At 38.3% G+C, this 14306-nt stretch overlaps 1 protein-coding gene across 2 annotated transcripts; it reads left to right on the top strand.

Annotated features, from left to right (window-relative positions):
• The first annotated feature begins 835 nt into the window (after positions 1 to 835).
• cd164 (CD164 molecule, sialomucin) lies at positions 836 to 13203 on the top strand. 2 transcript variants are annotated; one of them, XM_030128392.1, is made up of 6 exons: positions 836 to 1071; positions 1993 to 2064; positions 7417 to 7485; positions 7894 to 8007; positions 9239 to 9319; positions 9409 to 13203. In XM_030128392.1, the coding sequence occupies exons 1-6, from the start codon at positions 1002 to 1004 to the stop codon at positions 9576 to 9578; spliced, it is 576 nt and encodes a 191-aa protein (XP_029984252.1). In that variant the 5' UTR covers positions 836 to 1001; the 3' UTR covers positions 9579 to 13203. The 2 variants fall into 2 exon arrangements, with proteins under 2 accessions (XP_029984252.1, XP_029984253.1); XM_030128393.1 differs by lacking the exon at positions 7894 to 8007.
• The last annotated feature ends 1103 nt before the right edge of the window (positions 13204 to 14306 follow it).

Genomic DNA, 14306 nt, shown 5'->3' with positions numbered 1-14306 from the left:
AAAGCAAACGTCAAAGAGTGTGTGATTTACTGAATACACTCGTCACACCAAAGGAGATTTCAAAAATAGTTGGAGTGTCCATAAAGACTGTTTATAATGTAAAGAAGAGAATTACTATGAGCAAAACTATTACGAGAAAGTCTGGAAGATACTATTAAAGAAGAATGGGAGAAGTTGTCACCCGAATATTTGAGGAACACTTGCGCAAGTTTCAGGAAGCGTGTGAAGGCAGTTATTGAGAAAGAAGGAGGACACACAGAATAAAAACATTTTCTATTATGTACATTTTCTTGTGGCAAATAAATTCTCATGACTTTCAATAAACTAATTGGTCATACACTGTCTTTCAATCCCTTTCAATCAAAATATTGTAAATTTTGCTTCCCCACCCTGTATTTCGTGTTCTTTTTTACTACAGACACAATTAAATACAGGAATTATGTGCACAGCCTTAAAAGCAATTTAAAAAAAAAAAACAAAACAAAACAAAAAACTGAACTAAATACAGGGTGTCCCATAAGTCTCCATACATAGGAGACATAATACATTCCATACATATATGGTTCTAACATGTATTTCTTTATATTTCTTCTTTATAGTTCTTCAGCAGTGGAGGACACGCATTGAAATGTGTTCCCGACAAAATGGCAGTCATATAGAGCATATTATATAAATAAAAATGGTTTATGTCAAGAAACGTTTATTTTTCCTTTGTATGGAGACTTATGGGACACCCTGTTGTGTGTGAATTGTGAAGAACCTGTGACGTGACGTGTTTGTGTGTCCATTCTGTTCTGACTCCGCCCATTAAGAACCTGTCACATGACGTGTCAAGTAGGAAGTGGAAGCTAACGACAAGCAGCAGCAGCAGCAACGGCGGTGACCAGAAAACGCAACACATCGACAGAAGCCGTGAAATCTCCTAAGTCTCTACCTCGACGTTTCACCGCAGATATATTACCCATTCGCAGAGGAAATACAGCAATAACTTGGCCGCAGTCATGTACTCGAAGGCGTTGTTTTTCGCTGTAGTTTTCGCCTTGGTTGGCGCATCAGCCGCAACAGACTCAGGTAAGTTTGCGACCTCTCATTGCTGAGCTAGCGCCTAGCCGAGTCCCTCCTTTAGCCCCACACATACTCAAACTGCATTCTCTTCCTTTCACACCGTATATTACACCTCCGTTTTTACCTCAGTAGACGTCAGGCTCCGTATTTGACAGTTGTCACTCCTCTCCTCTGCGGTTTTCAAGAAAACATGAAATCTTTTCCGCAACTTGTCAGTTTTATACAAACGCTGACCATTGGGCTCAAGTTGCCTCAGTCAGCTAACACTTTAGCCGCTAGCAACACGGGTTTATATTACAGGTAAATCCTGTTTTTGGTATTTTTGTTTGGTTCTGGAGTTTTAAGAAGTCACAGAGTAAAATCAGACGTCTTCCTCCATTTGTCAGATCCAGAAAAATAATCAAATCTTTCATAACAGCCTTTTCACCCTATGTTTTAGTGACATAAAATCTATAACTAATCTTTTTTTTTTTTTTTTTTTTTTTAATTATCAACAATTCTTGACTTAAAGGATCTTTTGTGTCATTTTCAACCACATCTCCCTTCATAAGTACAATACTACAATTATAACAGTGGTATCAGCTACTCTCTGTTACTTGATACATTAAAAGACAGACATATTATGTCTGTTTTACTAAAAAATAGAGAAATGCCCCAAACATGCCAAAACCAGAAATTATTTCAGGGTCCATTTCACAGAATTTGATAACTGAGAAGACATAATGTTAATATAAAATATTTACAGCCTTACCTGTATATATTTTTCTCTGCAATTTCCTTATCTACATATGCCAGGGGTTGTAATAAAAACACAGATTTTCAGTGACAGTGGTTCGATAATGAACTGTAACAGGGAGTAATAAAATATATCCAGGTGTTGGTATTTTGCCCCACCTCCAACTAAGATTAAATCTGCTTTGTTTCCAGATGGATGTTCCAATCAGACATGTACCCAATGTGAGACCCAGACGGGCTGCGAGTGGGTCACTTGTGGAACATGTGAGTATTTGTGCGTCTACATCTATGACAGGCTGTTCAGAGAGGGGCACAGGTTGGTCTTTGTGAGTCCTAAATTGACACACAAAGGCCAGCTGAACCGATAAGACACATGATTCTTGGGTATGGAGGGAATGAATGGCAGGCTCTAGATGCTGAGTTTAGATGATGTCATTCCAATTTCCCTAAAGCCTGAGCTGTGCTGTAATCATCTGGCAACACTAACCAGTGCTGTGGATCTGGACTGGCTGGTTTGGCAGTAAATTACTCCTTGGTGTTGAGCCTAGACCTGGATAAATCTAAAACATCCACTTCGTACTTTTTCTTTACCATAGTGCACCTGTTGAGGTGAATTATCAGAGTAAATGGTAGCTGTTTTCTCTTGCATATAATGAGTTATTCTTTGAGGGTGTCGTAATGCCTGATTAAGGTTTTTCTGCCTTTACCTTCATCTGTGCTTTGCTGAAACAACTCACAAAAATGTCTCTTGGTTTTCTGAAAGACTGTTGTACCCTCCTGTGATTTAATTAACCTAATGGAAATATCTGTCTAAACATGAGTGCTCTGTGTATGAGAAATTTCTCTGACTTCTGCACTATGGAGTGTATTTTGAGAAACATGCTGCAGTGGCAGTTTTCAGTGTGGAAGTCTGTTGGTTGTGATTTAGAAATATTTACCATGTAGTTAAAGAAAAGTTTCAAAGGTAAATCTAAAGTGCATGACTGATAAATCCTTAAATTTTCAGTTTTTGCTCACTGTGTGTTTGTGTGTTTTAGAGGAGGAGTTGTTTTTGTGGACTGTCTGCTCTTAAATTGTGTAAATACAAGATAAGTCAACGCTTTCAGGGATCTTCAAAACTTTTCTCACAGTTTTATTCAGCTTATACTAAAATCTTTGGGTAAAAAAAGAGATGTAGAAATGTACTATAGACAATGTCTGGTCATAATATTGTATCAAATCTTTCTGTATATTGTGATATTTTCCCTAGAAATCAGGCACTCAGATTTTATGCTCTGCCGTGGCTATGAAAAAGATGAACAGGAAAGGAAGTGAGGGGATGTGTGGCAGGAAACCTGCAATATCCTCACACTGGGGAACAGACGGAAGGAAAGGATAACGGCACAAGTGAGAGGAAAGCGTGTGCAGATCAGATAAAAGATTGGTTTCATGTGCCTTATTTTCCTCATAATTTTTGCCTGAAGGCAGTTTAGGGATCTGTGATCTGGTCTTTCACTGGTAATGAGGTTAAAAGCAAAAAATACATTGTAAGTGGTGTAATTGTACCTGTGTTGCTACATCCCCCAGCAAATAGGAAATCAGTAAACAAAGCTCAACATTTGTTTACTTCAGTAGAATAAGCCCAGGTACTTGACATCCCAGGGGAGGTGACCTGTTTGACAGCTTCACCAATGGGAAGTTTTGATTTCCTCTAGTTTGACTGTGTTAATATTTGTTGATCCCACACCCTCCTCTGGGGTTGTCACTGATGTCAAATGGAGCTTAAGTGATACATGACATTATTGGAGATCAAGTGGTTGAACAGGACAGGTGAGATTACAGTAATTCACCTTTGCCCAGAGTTGAGGGAGACATTTGATCTTATTTTGTTTCCTAAGGGAAAAGCTGGACAGCTTTACTGAACTGTATCTGCTGGAGGAAATAACAACCTTCCACCCACACAGAAGACCTCCTCCACACACCTTCAGAACAAGTACATCAAGATCTGTTCTGCTATTGTGATTGTTATTTGATAAGACTAAATAGTATATATTGGCTTTGCACATAGAATTTGTTGGGGTTTTTTTGTTTTGTGTTTATGTAAGTGTACACACAGTAAGGATTTATAGAAACTTTTGTCAGTTGGGTTTTATATCTTATTCTATTTGGAAAATCTGTATCTTCCCACTGCATCAAAAGACATGCACTGAAAACACAGGAAACAGCCATGCAGAACAACACTGACGCAAACACAACACAGCATACACTGAGATCAGAGTCTTTCAAAGTTCAGGAATAGATCACCTTTTTATATGAACTCAGCAGAAACCGGAAAGGTTGACTGTGGCCAGTTGAGATGGTTTTCAGTGTAACCACACTGTTGCAGGGAGCCAACGCTAACCACATTGTCATTACCAAATTTATCTTTGGTTTAGGGATTTTGTGTAAACAAGCCTCTGGCGTCACAAGCACATTTCCCTGCAGCCCAGCTCTTAAACACTCAAAAACTTTACACGTGTACACAAGCTCTGTAAATACAGGTTGTAGTGTGTGACAGAGTTTGTTGAGTTCTGCAGTGTTTTTGTGGTTAGCGTGATCAAATAGGTTTTCCCTAACACCTCTAGCTTGAGCAAGTAGTGGATGTACCTCATGGTGATGAAGTCACCATCTTGAAAAAGGGTGAGAGCCAGTTGTACCTTTCACAGCTGCCTGTGAGATAACATCCCTCTGACCCACCACTGCCAAGTTAAAAACCCTCCCCTCTGGTTCGGCATACATGGATCACACTGTCAGATCACATAACAGGTGTGAAAACACCCAGTACCCTCATAAATTTTATAATTTCTGCATTGCAGTTAGAAAGGCATGGGTCAGTTTTCAATAACAACTCTAACAGATACCTTGAGTTGAGTACCAGTGTCCTACATGATCATTTCTTCCATTTTGACAAAAAGAAAATTAAATTACATGCCCGAGTACAAATTTTCAGTTTTTAGGTTGGTAGGGTGTTAATGTACCCTTAAAAGTAGTTTCACAACATGAAAATGAAAACATTTACTAGAATGTGGTTTTCCTAAAGTGTCTGTAGTTGTCAGCAGCTTGATAACATGTCCAAAATTTGGCATCATATGACAAGACATTTAAATTCCAAGGTGTTCAGTTGTTGCCATAAAAGTTTTGAGGATTGATACTCAGAAATAGAAGTGAATCATTATGTTTCTAGCTTCAAAATTTAATTTATTAAAATACATAACCATAAGTTAGTGGCTGTTTTTTAAAGTCTAATGAAGTAATGATAGTTTGGAATTGATGGTCAGTTTCACTAAATTAATAAGTAAATGAATACATTTCGTTCACTGAGCATCAGTGCAGGAATTAAGAGATTAATGAGTAAATTTGTAACTGAATGCTAGGTTAACTGTAACAATGAAAGAGCCACATTGATGACACTGACAGAGGGTCAGTGCTCCATGAAGTGATACATATCTGACAGCATTGGAACAAATCACTGCATAACTCCTGGCTTCAACAGAAACGACACAACTGATTCAAGTGACACAGTTCCAACAGAAAGTCATGTGCTTTTCAAATTAATTCTAATGAGAGGACAGATATTTGGTTGTTGCTTGTGTTCAAGGCCAGTCCATAGATGAATAATGTGATACAAACACCATACTATACAGCCCAGTGTGTTGTGGAAACTAATGCAGGATATTTGAAGATGCTTTCAATAATGTCCACTGCTGTACTGGGAGCATTTTTGACATATATTGTGATCTACCGTAGGCCATGGGGTGGGAGTTGTTACATCTGGTTGTTCTCATGGTCTAACACCTCCATATGTTCATATAAAGCAAACAGCACATCAAACAGTGGTGAGGTCAAAGGTCCTTTGTAAAGTCAGACTTTAACCACCACTTATACGATATGTTTTCCACTTCCTGTTCAGTTTGGACATCAAGTTTGAGAACCTGTAAAGCAGCATTCCAGAAAGAACAAGACAAGTGAAGGCAAAGTGTAGTCGTGTGGAGTGTTTTGTTACTCTATTCTTTATTACTTTGACCATATCCAGTAACTTCCAAGTTGTTTTGTGATATATCAAGGCATTGTTCAGCTGTAAGCACAGACTTCACCTCAAAAAGTAAGATTTTTGTAATATTAAAGCAAATAAATGTACTTCCTCCTTCATGTAGAACCAAGAATATTATTTTTATTGATTGCTTAAACTTGACTGTCATTAAGAATGGATCAGATAACGTCAGATTTCTAATATGTGGCTTGTAACAAATGCAATCAGCAGTTAAGACTGGATAACAGCAGTAAAGTGAAGAAAACTGGGTGTGAAAAGAATCTGCAGTCACAAGGTGCTGATTGGTGTTGGTTGTTTAAGGTGCTGTCAGAAAATGACTCACAAGTGTGACATATGTGACCCTAGAAGAAACAAACATACAAGTTGTTTCCTTAGCTTATGGAATTCCATCTCAATATTGTTTACCAGCAGCCTGGATGTCAAGAAGAATGAATAATTCACAGCATTTCTTCCTGGGGAGAATCAATTATATGCATGGAGGATCTTGACTTATTGTATCTGGGATTGGCAAGACTTCAAACCAGGGCAAAGTCCCTGTCTGTCATGGTTAATTAGTGATCAGATTATATGATAGAAGAACACACCTTTTATGAGTCAGCAGAATGAACACTAACAAAATGTTTTCTGTTACTGTATATTAGTTAAAATAAACAGTTTTGAGTCATGAACTTTTGTAGATAAAATGATAAAATTATGTTGTCATGGTTGAATAAAAAAGAAAAACCAGTTTCTGATTTGTAATGATGCAGATTTGTGCAGCGCGATGATGCACATGCTGTTGTCCAGCTCGAGGATGTGGGCCTGAGTGAGCAACTAAACACTCTGACCTTCCTGTGGACGGGATAAAAGAAATCTCCTTGTTGCATATCACATTTCTTAGCTGTTTGTATGCACACAAAAGGTGTGGGACAGAGCGTCAGAGGCAGCTGTAGGCTCGATTTGGACATGACATTTAGGATTAAAAAAAGACCGTATTAGGACTGCATGATATTTCTAAAATGCCAAAAATTTACAGTCGATGTTAAAAATGATAAAGTCATTATACCTTTTCAGTTTAAAGTTGAGTTTCTGGGCCTGAATCCAAGTTGAAGAAACTGGAAGAACAGCATAACATTTCAGAAATTGAGATGTAGAAGATTGAAAGCAATTATACTGTTAAAACAAGCACACATATGTGTGAGTGAAATGAAGTAAAACAGATAAGCATCCAAAAAATGTTGTATTTTATCTTAAAATGTAAAATAAACCCTAAAATGAACAAAATTGAAGAAAAACTTATATTGTATGCACTATTTATCACAATATAAATTATACTCTGAATTGTAAGAGTTGTAGTGAATTTCTTCAAAAACTAACTGAATGTTAGATAAGATGAATAAACCGCTGCTTTTTGAAACAAACTGAATTGATATTCTAAACACACGTCATGTAAAACTGGATGAATGTGAAGGATAGAACATACGAAGAGACTGGCTTTTCAAGGAAGTGTTTTTTTTTCATGCAAGTTGAATCAGGCATTTACATCATGACACTTGTGTCTTTTTCAGCGTTGCCTAGTTGTCGCAATATGACTCTCCTTGGAGTCAACGAGAACTGTACCAACACCAACTGCTCAGGTGAGTTTGATGTTTTTGTGATGTTTTTAATGTTCAAAGTAGGAAACTAGCACTTTACATTTTACAACATTAACATTTTAGGACCCTAGAGAATCGGCAGAATGCATTTGTATGCATAAAAGCAAAGATGTGTTAATTAAAATGCATTTTCTGCTGATTCTTTTTGGGTCTAGCTTTGCTCTGAGGTGTTAGATGATAGTTGGTCTTTGGTGTTTTTCTTATCTATCTCTTCTAACCATCTGTGTCCACAAGACTCATACAGTAGATGCACTAGGATTTTATTTTCTCCTGCTTCAGGGTAAATGATACGGGATTGTGTTGTGTTTTTTCTGGGCATAACCTTGTTGTCTGGTGGTGTTGTTTGCTGTCCCCACCCTTTACGTGGCTTGGTGTTGGTTTCCTGTCCAGAGCCCCCACCCATCACTACCGCTGCTTCTTCGACTGCCCCCCTTGCATCTACAACTGCTTCTACCCCTATTGTCACCACTACCTCTAACAGCAACACTTCTGAACCCACCACAGGTAACAGCCCCTCAAACCTCTGCCAGCCCCAGCTGTAATCTGTGTTGTCCATCTTAAGATCTGAACTGGGCTTTTTAAGCTCAGTGCAGATTCAAATAATTGCTGAAAGTAGTGTGATCTGTGGAGTTGGCTCATTAAACACTTTTTTATCAGGTGATGTTTGAGTTTTATACTTATCATGCTGTAACACAGGGATGGTGGATCCTGTATCAAAGTATATGAACTTTCTATCAGGCAACTGTATAAATCACTGGAGTAATTTTTCTGTAATGTCTATTGAGAAATGGTTTTAAGTAACTATTCTGTACACGGACAATCCCATGTTCTCTGTAACGTTTATTCGTCTTCATAGTTGTGCTGCCTTCTCACAATTTTCCTGCAAACATCCCTGTCACATGGAAAAACAAAAACCACCAAAGTATTGCCGTTAAGGGTGTGACTCCTGACACAACATATTGTAATCAGGATCAGAATCAGCTTTATTGACCAAGTTTGTGCGCACAAACAAGGAATTTGACTCCGGCTTAACCATACCTCTCACGTGTTATACTACAGATATATGTATTTTATATATAGATATATAAATTTAATAAAAATAAGTAAATATAAATTGTTAATAACAAGCTAAAAATCTGAACTAAATGGCTCCGTCATGCAAAAGTCTTTAGAAAGGCATGACAACAAATCTAATGGTGGCCTAAGTCTTTTGCTGTATTTTTACATTTTTTTTTCCATCTCCACACTGTGCAGTTCTACCTCATCAAAACCAGAGTGTATTACCATCAGTGGATCTCCTACTTGATTAAAAATGAAGAATTTTTTTCACAAGGCTGTAAAGTTGATCTGTGGCTACGCAAGCAAAACCATCCAGTAACATGACAAAATGTATTTTTTCCTTTTGTTTATCCATAGCCTTAAATTTATTCAGCTAGATTAGTCAGTTCTCTGTTTACTAACGCATATCACCACCTTTTGGCATAGTCACATATAGCTGCACAACTCCAATCCATTTTCAGGCCATATTGGTGGAAATACTGCTCCTTTCCTGTGATTGAGCGTCTTTTGTCAAGCCAACCAGTATTTCAGTGATTGTCTTTTTTTTTTTTTCCAATTTTTGTCTCTGTAGTGTAACAAACTTTGAACTCATATTTATCACATTAACTTTTATTGTGGTTCTTTGTAAAGTGTTGTGAGGCCTAATGCACATTTTCCTGTTATGACTCCTCTATAGAAAACCAGAACATTACCACTGCTGTTCCCACTCAGACCCATAACTCTACTACTACTACTACTACTACTGCAGCTCCTTCAAGTAAGTAGCATCTGTTGACATGACAAATAGTTATTGTTTTAATCCTAATTTAGACCAGAGTAATGACTTCTATCCTTTTTGTTAAACAGATGGAACAACTATTTCACCGCTCACTCCAACCACTGCCCCTCACAAGAACTCAACCTTCGACGCTGCAAGTTTCATCGGCGGGATAGTGCTCGTCCTAGGTGTGCAGGCCGTCATCTTCTTCCTCTACAAGTTCTGCAAGTCCAAGGACCGCAACTACCACACTCTTTGAAGTCGCTGCACTTTTGGATCCACATTACTCGACTCTTTCCGACCAACTAGAACCTTCCTGAGAAGAATCCCCACTCATCACGATGGACTCAAACAGTGTTTTCAAGCAGGTTTCCTTGATCTTTGATGTTTGCACCACTTGTAGTTTTGGCTTGCATTAGCGCTGCTGTTGCAGTCTGTAGTAAAGCACCCATGCATGCTTGTATGTATCACTTTGCATCAACATTTGTACTAGTATACTCAATATGGCATTTGAGCGCTGAGCATATCAAATACATCATCTGGTAGCTACGCCTACCCACATCATGCCATTAGTCATTCTGCACATTTTCCAGAGAACTGAGGAGGTTTATGTTATTTACAGCCCCTCTGCTCTTGGCATCCTGAATTAAATACACCACATGCCAGTTGAAGGATTAGTCGTGTATACAGAGTAGCTTACTTCCTTGTTGATGTTTCTGGAGTAGTATAGCTGCAAAGTGGTAGCATTTACAGCATTTTTGATTTGGAAACACTGTTTGAGTTCACAGCTAAACACGATGATGATTCAGCGTTGCTTTTAGCCTGTTGAAGCATAGGCAGGTTCCCTCTCACTCTTTCAGTGGTATAATGTATATGTGCTGAAATGTAACGTAAAGAAAAAAAAATAAGGCTGGGCATAAAAGCAACACCCAATCATCCAATGTCGGACTGAAAAAGTAGTGATTCTTGACGTAAACAGTCTGTTTTGATGGGTGTCTCCCTTGACATTTAGCAGAACTGGGTACTTTCCACTTCCCTGGGGAAATCTTTCACCCAATACTAGTTGTAAAAATGTCAAACAACTGCCAGTAGAGCAGCTCAATGCAATAAATCATACATCAAGTTCATTTCCCATCATTTAACCTCCCAACATTTCCTTTCCGGCATCAATTCTGACCCGCTGGTGTTGCCGACATTTAGCTGAGGCCCCTTCAAATGGGGCCCATGGGTCAAAATGAAAGATTGTAGAATATTTCACGTATGAATAATTAACTTGTTTTAAATAATGTATAAAACAGTGAATGGAGGATAAAAACAATAGCATGCACCTTCTTGATGTGGACAGTGATAGCGGTGAAGTGCCTTTAACGTCCAGTATGACTTAAAGAGAGAAGTGGAAGGCAGTTTTCTTCCTGAGATCCAAGTGTTGTCAGTAGTTTGTTTGTAGACTCTTGAGAGAAACTGTATCGCGGTGCTGATATTGGTGAACAGTGAGAACCAGCTGGACTGAGGAGCCTTTTATTGAAGAACTCAGTAGATAGTTGTCATTCAAGGGCCGAGATTACAGACTTTTTAAAAATATATATTTTAAGTGGAGGACTATGTTCAGTTGCATGAAACCTATTGTCTTCTCACTGGTGTATAAATAATTTATAGGTACTCTTCCTTTTGTAGCACCTCATACAGCTCCCAGATTTCCTCCTATCTAACTATTTATGTTGGATTAGTTGTAAATTGTGTTGCCTTTAGACATAAACGGTGAGCTGGCAGGAAATTTGGGGCACTGTCGTGTGCTGCGATTAAAATCTGGAGGGTGTACCTTGATGAGACAAAGATGGAGGCTGGGGTTTATGTTAAATGACATGAGTATTCAGATAGAGGTAGTCGTGTTTGAGTGCTGGTTTGGTCAATTGAGCAATGCACCTCTAATTTCTGAGAGGATTGTGAAAAACATGCAGAACCACAGCGAATAAGTGGCCACGCTAGAGCTCATGTCAAGTTCTTTAAGTAGCTTGCTGCTAACTTGTGTGATTTGTTTCTTCATTGGACCCTCCTGTAAATAGCCATGTTCTGTTTTTCTTGAGGTTTGAACTTGAGGAACGGCTAAATGAAGGAGTGTTGATCACCTTTTTTGCTTGTAGCAGCTTGTCAGTGTCAAGAATGCTTGGTTTAATGCCTTTTTTCTTTATAATTGCATGCTGGATGCTTGGAGCTGTGATTTTTCGTCCATTGCATATGCTCTTAAGGATTTAGACACTTATTAAACCACTTGATTATGTGTTCCTATCCATTAAGCTAGTTGAAAGAATGCCTTGAAACAGTGTGCATTAAGCCAAAGTCCTCAGTCTTGGCATGGAAATTGAGCATTGCACTGACAAGCTTTGTTTTGTAACTTTTGTCTTTGTAAATGTTTTCATGGTTCTGCCAAAAACACAAAAAAAAATCACAAGCTTGTATAAATAGTCTTGAATATTTGCTAGATAATGGATGAATAATCACTTTGTTTTGTATGACCACAAACCATAAGTAATTCATGTTTGCAAATTTTTGTTTTTTGGCTTGGTTAATTTAAGATGCCATGTTTTCTGCTGCTCACAATTAACATGCCTTTCACCCCACAGTCACCTGGTGGCATTAGGCTACAGCCCAAAGATCCAATTATGGCGAGTAGGCTTCAGAGTTCTGCCTTAGCTGCAACTGTCTCCTCACGCTCTGCACGCTGAGTCCCCCCTCACCTAAATTTAGAGCCACATTTGAGGTTCATCCACTGGTACTAGACCACTGGATGCAGCCTGATAGCTCTCGGCTTTGGACGTAGTAGCTGCATTCCTTAAGTACGCAGCATCACATGTTGACATTGTGGTGTGACAAAAACACCTCTGGTATCCATAGATACCAATAGACGTCCATTGTATTGCATCTCTGCAGCTCATCCTGCAAGTTACTAACTCAGTCCCTGCACCAGTTAAGGAAAAGTGCCTTATTCAGTTGATATAAAGTTGTAGATTGTAAAATGGTATGCCACACCTATTATGTATTAATGGGACTCAGCACTTTCAAACCCCGGTGAAGTGGTTTTATGTGTTGTATTCCGCTTCAACGTCTGGTTTTTGTCACGCTCAGCCTTAACTTCTTGATCAAACCCACTGATCATTTGTAAGTGATAAGCTGTCCAGGCATAAACCAAGCTAAACTCCACACATACAACAGCGCTTTAATCCCTACATTACGACCAATCACAATACAATCATCCAATTTCTGCTAAAATAATGAAACAGCTCTTAAATGGGTTGAATTGGATAACTTGCTCGTTTTTGTCTGGGCAGCATTTCACCAGCTTGTTGTTACAAAACTCCTCACTGGTAATGTTTTAACCACAGTCGCAGACCTCTAGTGTTACTTATTGCAACATTTCCTTTGTAATGCAAACAGTACATGATGACTTGAACTTCTCTTTGGTTGTCGTTTTCACAATCAACATTTTGCCTGGTCACATACAGCTCAACTGTCAGTTTTCAGTCTCGCGGTGTTCAATTACAAGAGCGACAAGTAAAAAAGCTTTTTTGATTCCCTTCTCTTGCCTTTTTGGCATCATTCCTGTGTGCTCATATACCGGTGCCATATCTTTTTTCCTCCCCTTAAAAGCCATCACTCTTGTAGGTACGATAACTTAGCTTTGCTCTCACCCACTTTGACATTCACCCACACACACACAGCCATGTGTAGACACAGGTATCACAATGTCTCCTCCTGAGATATATATTTTTTTGCATATTTTGTGCCCCCTTTTTCCTTGAGATCTTTCATTTGTTGCCTTGGTTTTTTTAGTGTTGCCTTTAGTTTCACAATGTTAAACCATTAAAGTTTGAATATTGTTAAACAAACTATTGTACTTACCTTTCATTTAACCGCAGTGTCAACTTTCTTGGAGCTTGTTATTTACATGACAAATCAGAAGTGGGACGACAATGCACAGAAAGGTCTTGAGCTTCATCACCATGGAAACAATTGAAAGGTCTAGGTGTTCTAACAGTAAAAGGTATCAAGTTTAAGGTGTGCTTTGTTTCACCTGTGTGTAACTAAAGCCAAGTCGACATGTTCTCTCAGAAATAATAACTAACCACACTTTTTTAGCTTTTAGACAGATCTCTCAGCTAGACAATCTGAACCTAGAATTACTGACTTTTTCCCATTTTGGCTGACATCATATTTTTACCAGTATCTGTTACTTGGGCGAGTTTTCATCCTGTTGATGAGCTTTACCTGCTCCGAGTGTATGGGTCAATACACTGGAAGTCCATCGGGAAAATCTGTAATATAATTTACAGACACAACCTGATTTTTATTGACATACTTTTCTGATGTTGTGTTTGTCGGATCAATTCTGGCATTTACTGTAATTGATCTAGTGTTGTGGTTCCCATCCCTTTTCTGCTGGGTAATGAGATGATTATAGGGATAAAAACACAAAAATATTACAGCCTTCCCTTTATTTTCCATGCAAAATACTGAAAGCTTTACTAGGAAAACCTCAGGATTGGTAGAGGGAAATGGAAAACTCACCTCTTGGTTGCTTCAGCAGACATGTACACCAGATATAACTGATTTATTTGCTTAATTTTAAGAGATCAGAAAATCATGGAGATGTTATGAAAAAAGATGCTGAGGCTCATGGTAGGTCTAAGGTATTTGCCTAATACATGGTCAAGTGCGTAAAACCTTTAATGCATACAGTTTTTCCTGATGTTTAGCAGATTAATATAGACCTAGTTTGGGTTTCTTACTGTATTTTCTGTCCACTGTACAGGAAAAATATTTGCTGCATCCCAAGTTTAGTGCAGTCAGGCACTATGTATTATTACTTTACTATTACTTTTGTATTATTACTTTTCTCTTCAACCGTAATAATAAACTTTATTTCTGCTTCTCATGTCCACACAATGTTACAAAGTACTTTACAAGAGTGACTAAAGCACATGACACAATA

This window comes from Sphaeramia orbicularis, chromosome 24, assembly GCF_902148855.1.
Source record: "Sphaeramia orbicularis chromosome 24, fSphaOr1.1, whole genome shotgun sequence".
In the NCBI taxonomy this organism is placed as follows: domain Eukaryota; kingdom Metazoa; phylum Chordata; class Actinopteri; order Kurtiformes; family Apogonidae; genus Sphaeramia; species Sphaeramia orbicularis.
This window is presented reverse-complemented; position numbering and strand designations above follow the sequence as displayed.

Coding starts and splice junctions, on each gene's coding strand:
- cd164 (XM_030128392.1), top strand. CDS start 1,002: ATGTACTCGAAGGCGTTGTTTTTCGCTGTAGTTTTCGCCTTGGTTGGC. Junction 1,072..1,992: donor ATCAGCCGCAACAGACTCAG/GTAAGTTTGCGA, acceptor CTTTGTTTCCAG/ATGGATGTTCCAATCAGACA. Junction 2,065..7,416: donor GTGGGTCACTTGTGGAACAT/GTGAGTATTTGT, acceptor TGTCTTTTTCAG/CGTTGCCTAGTTGTCGCAAT.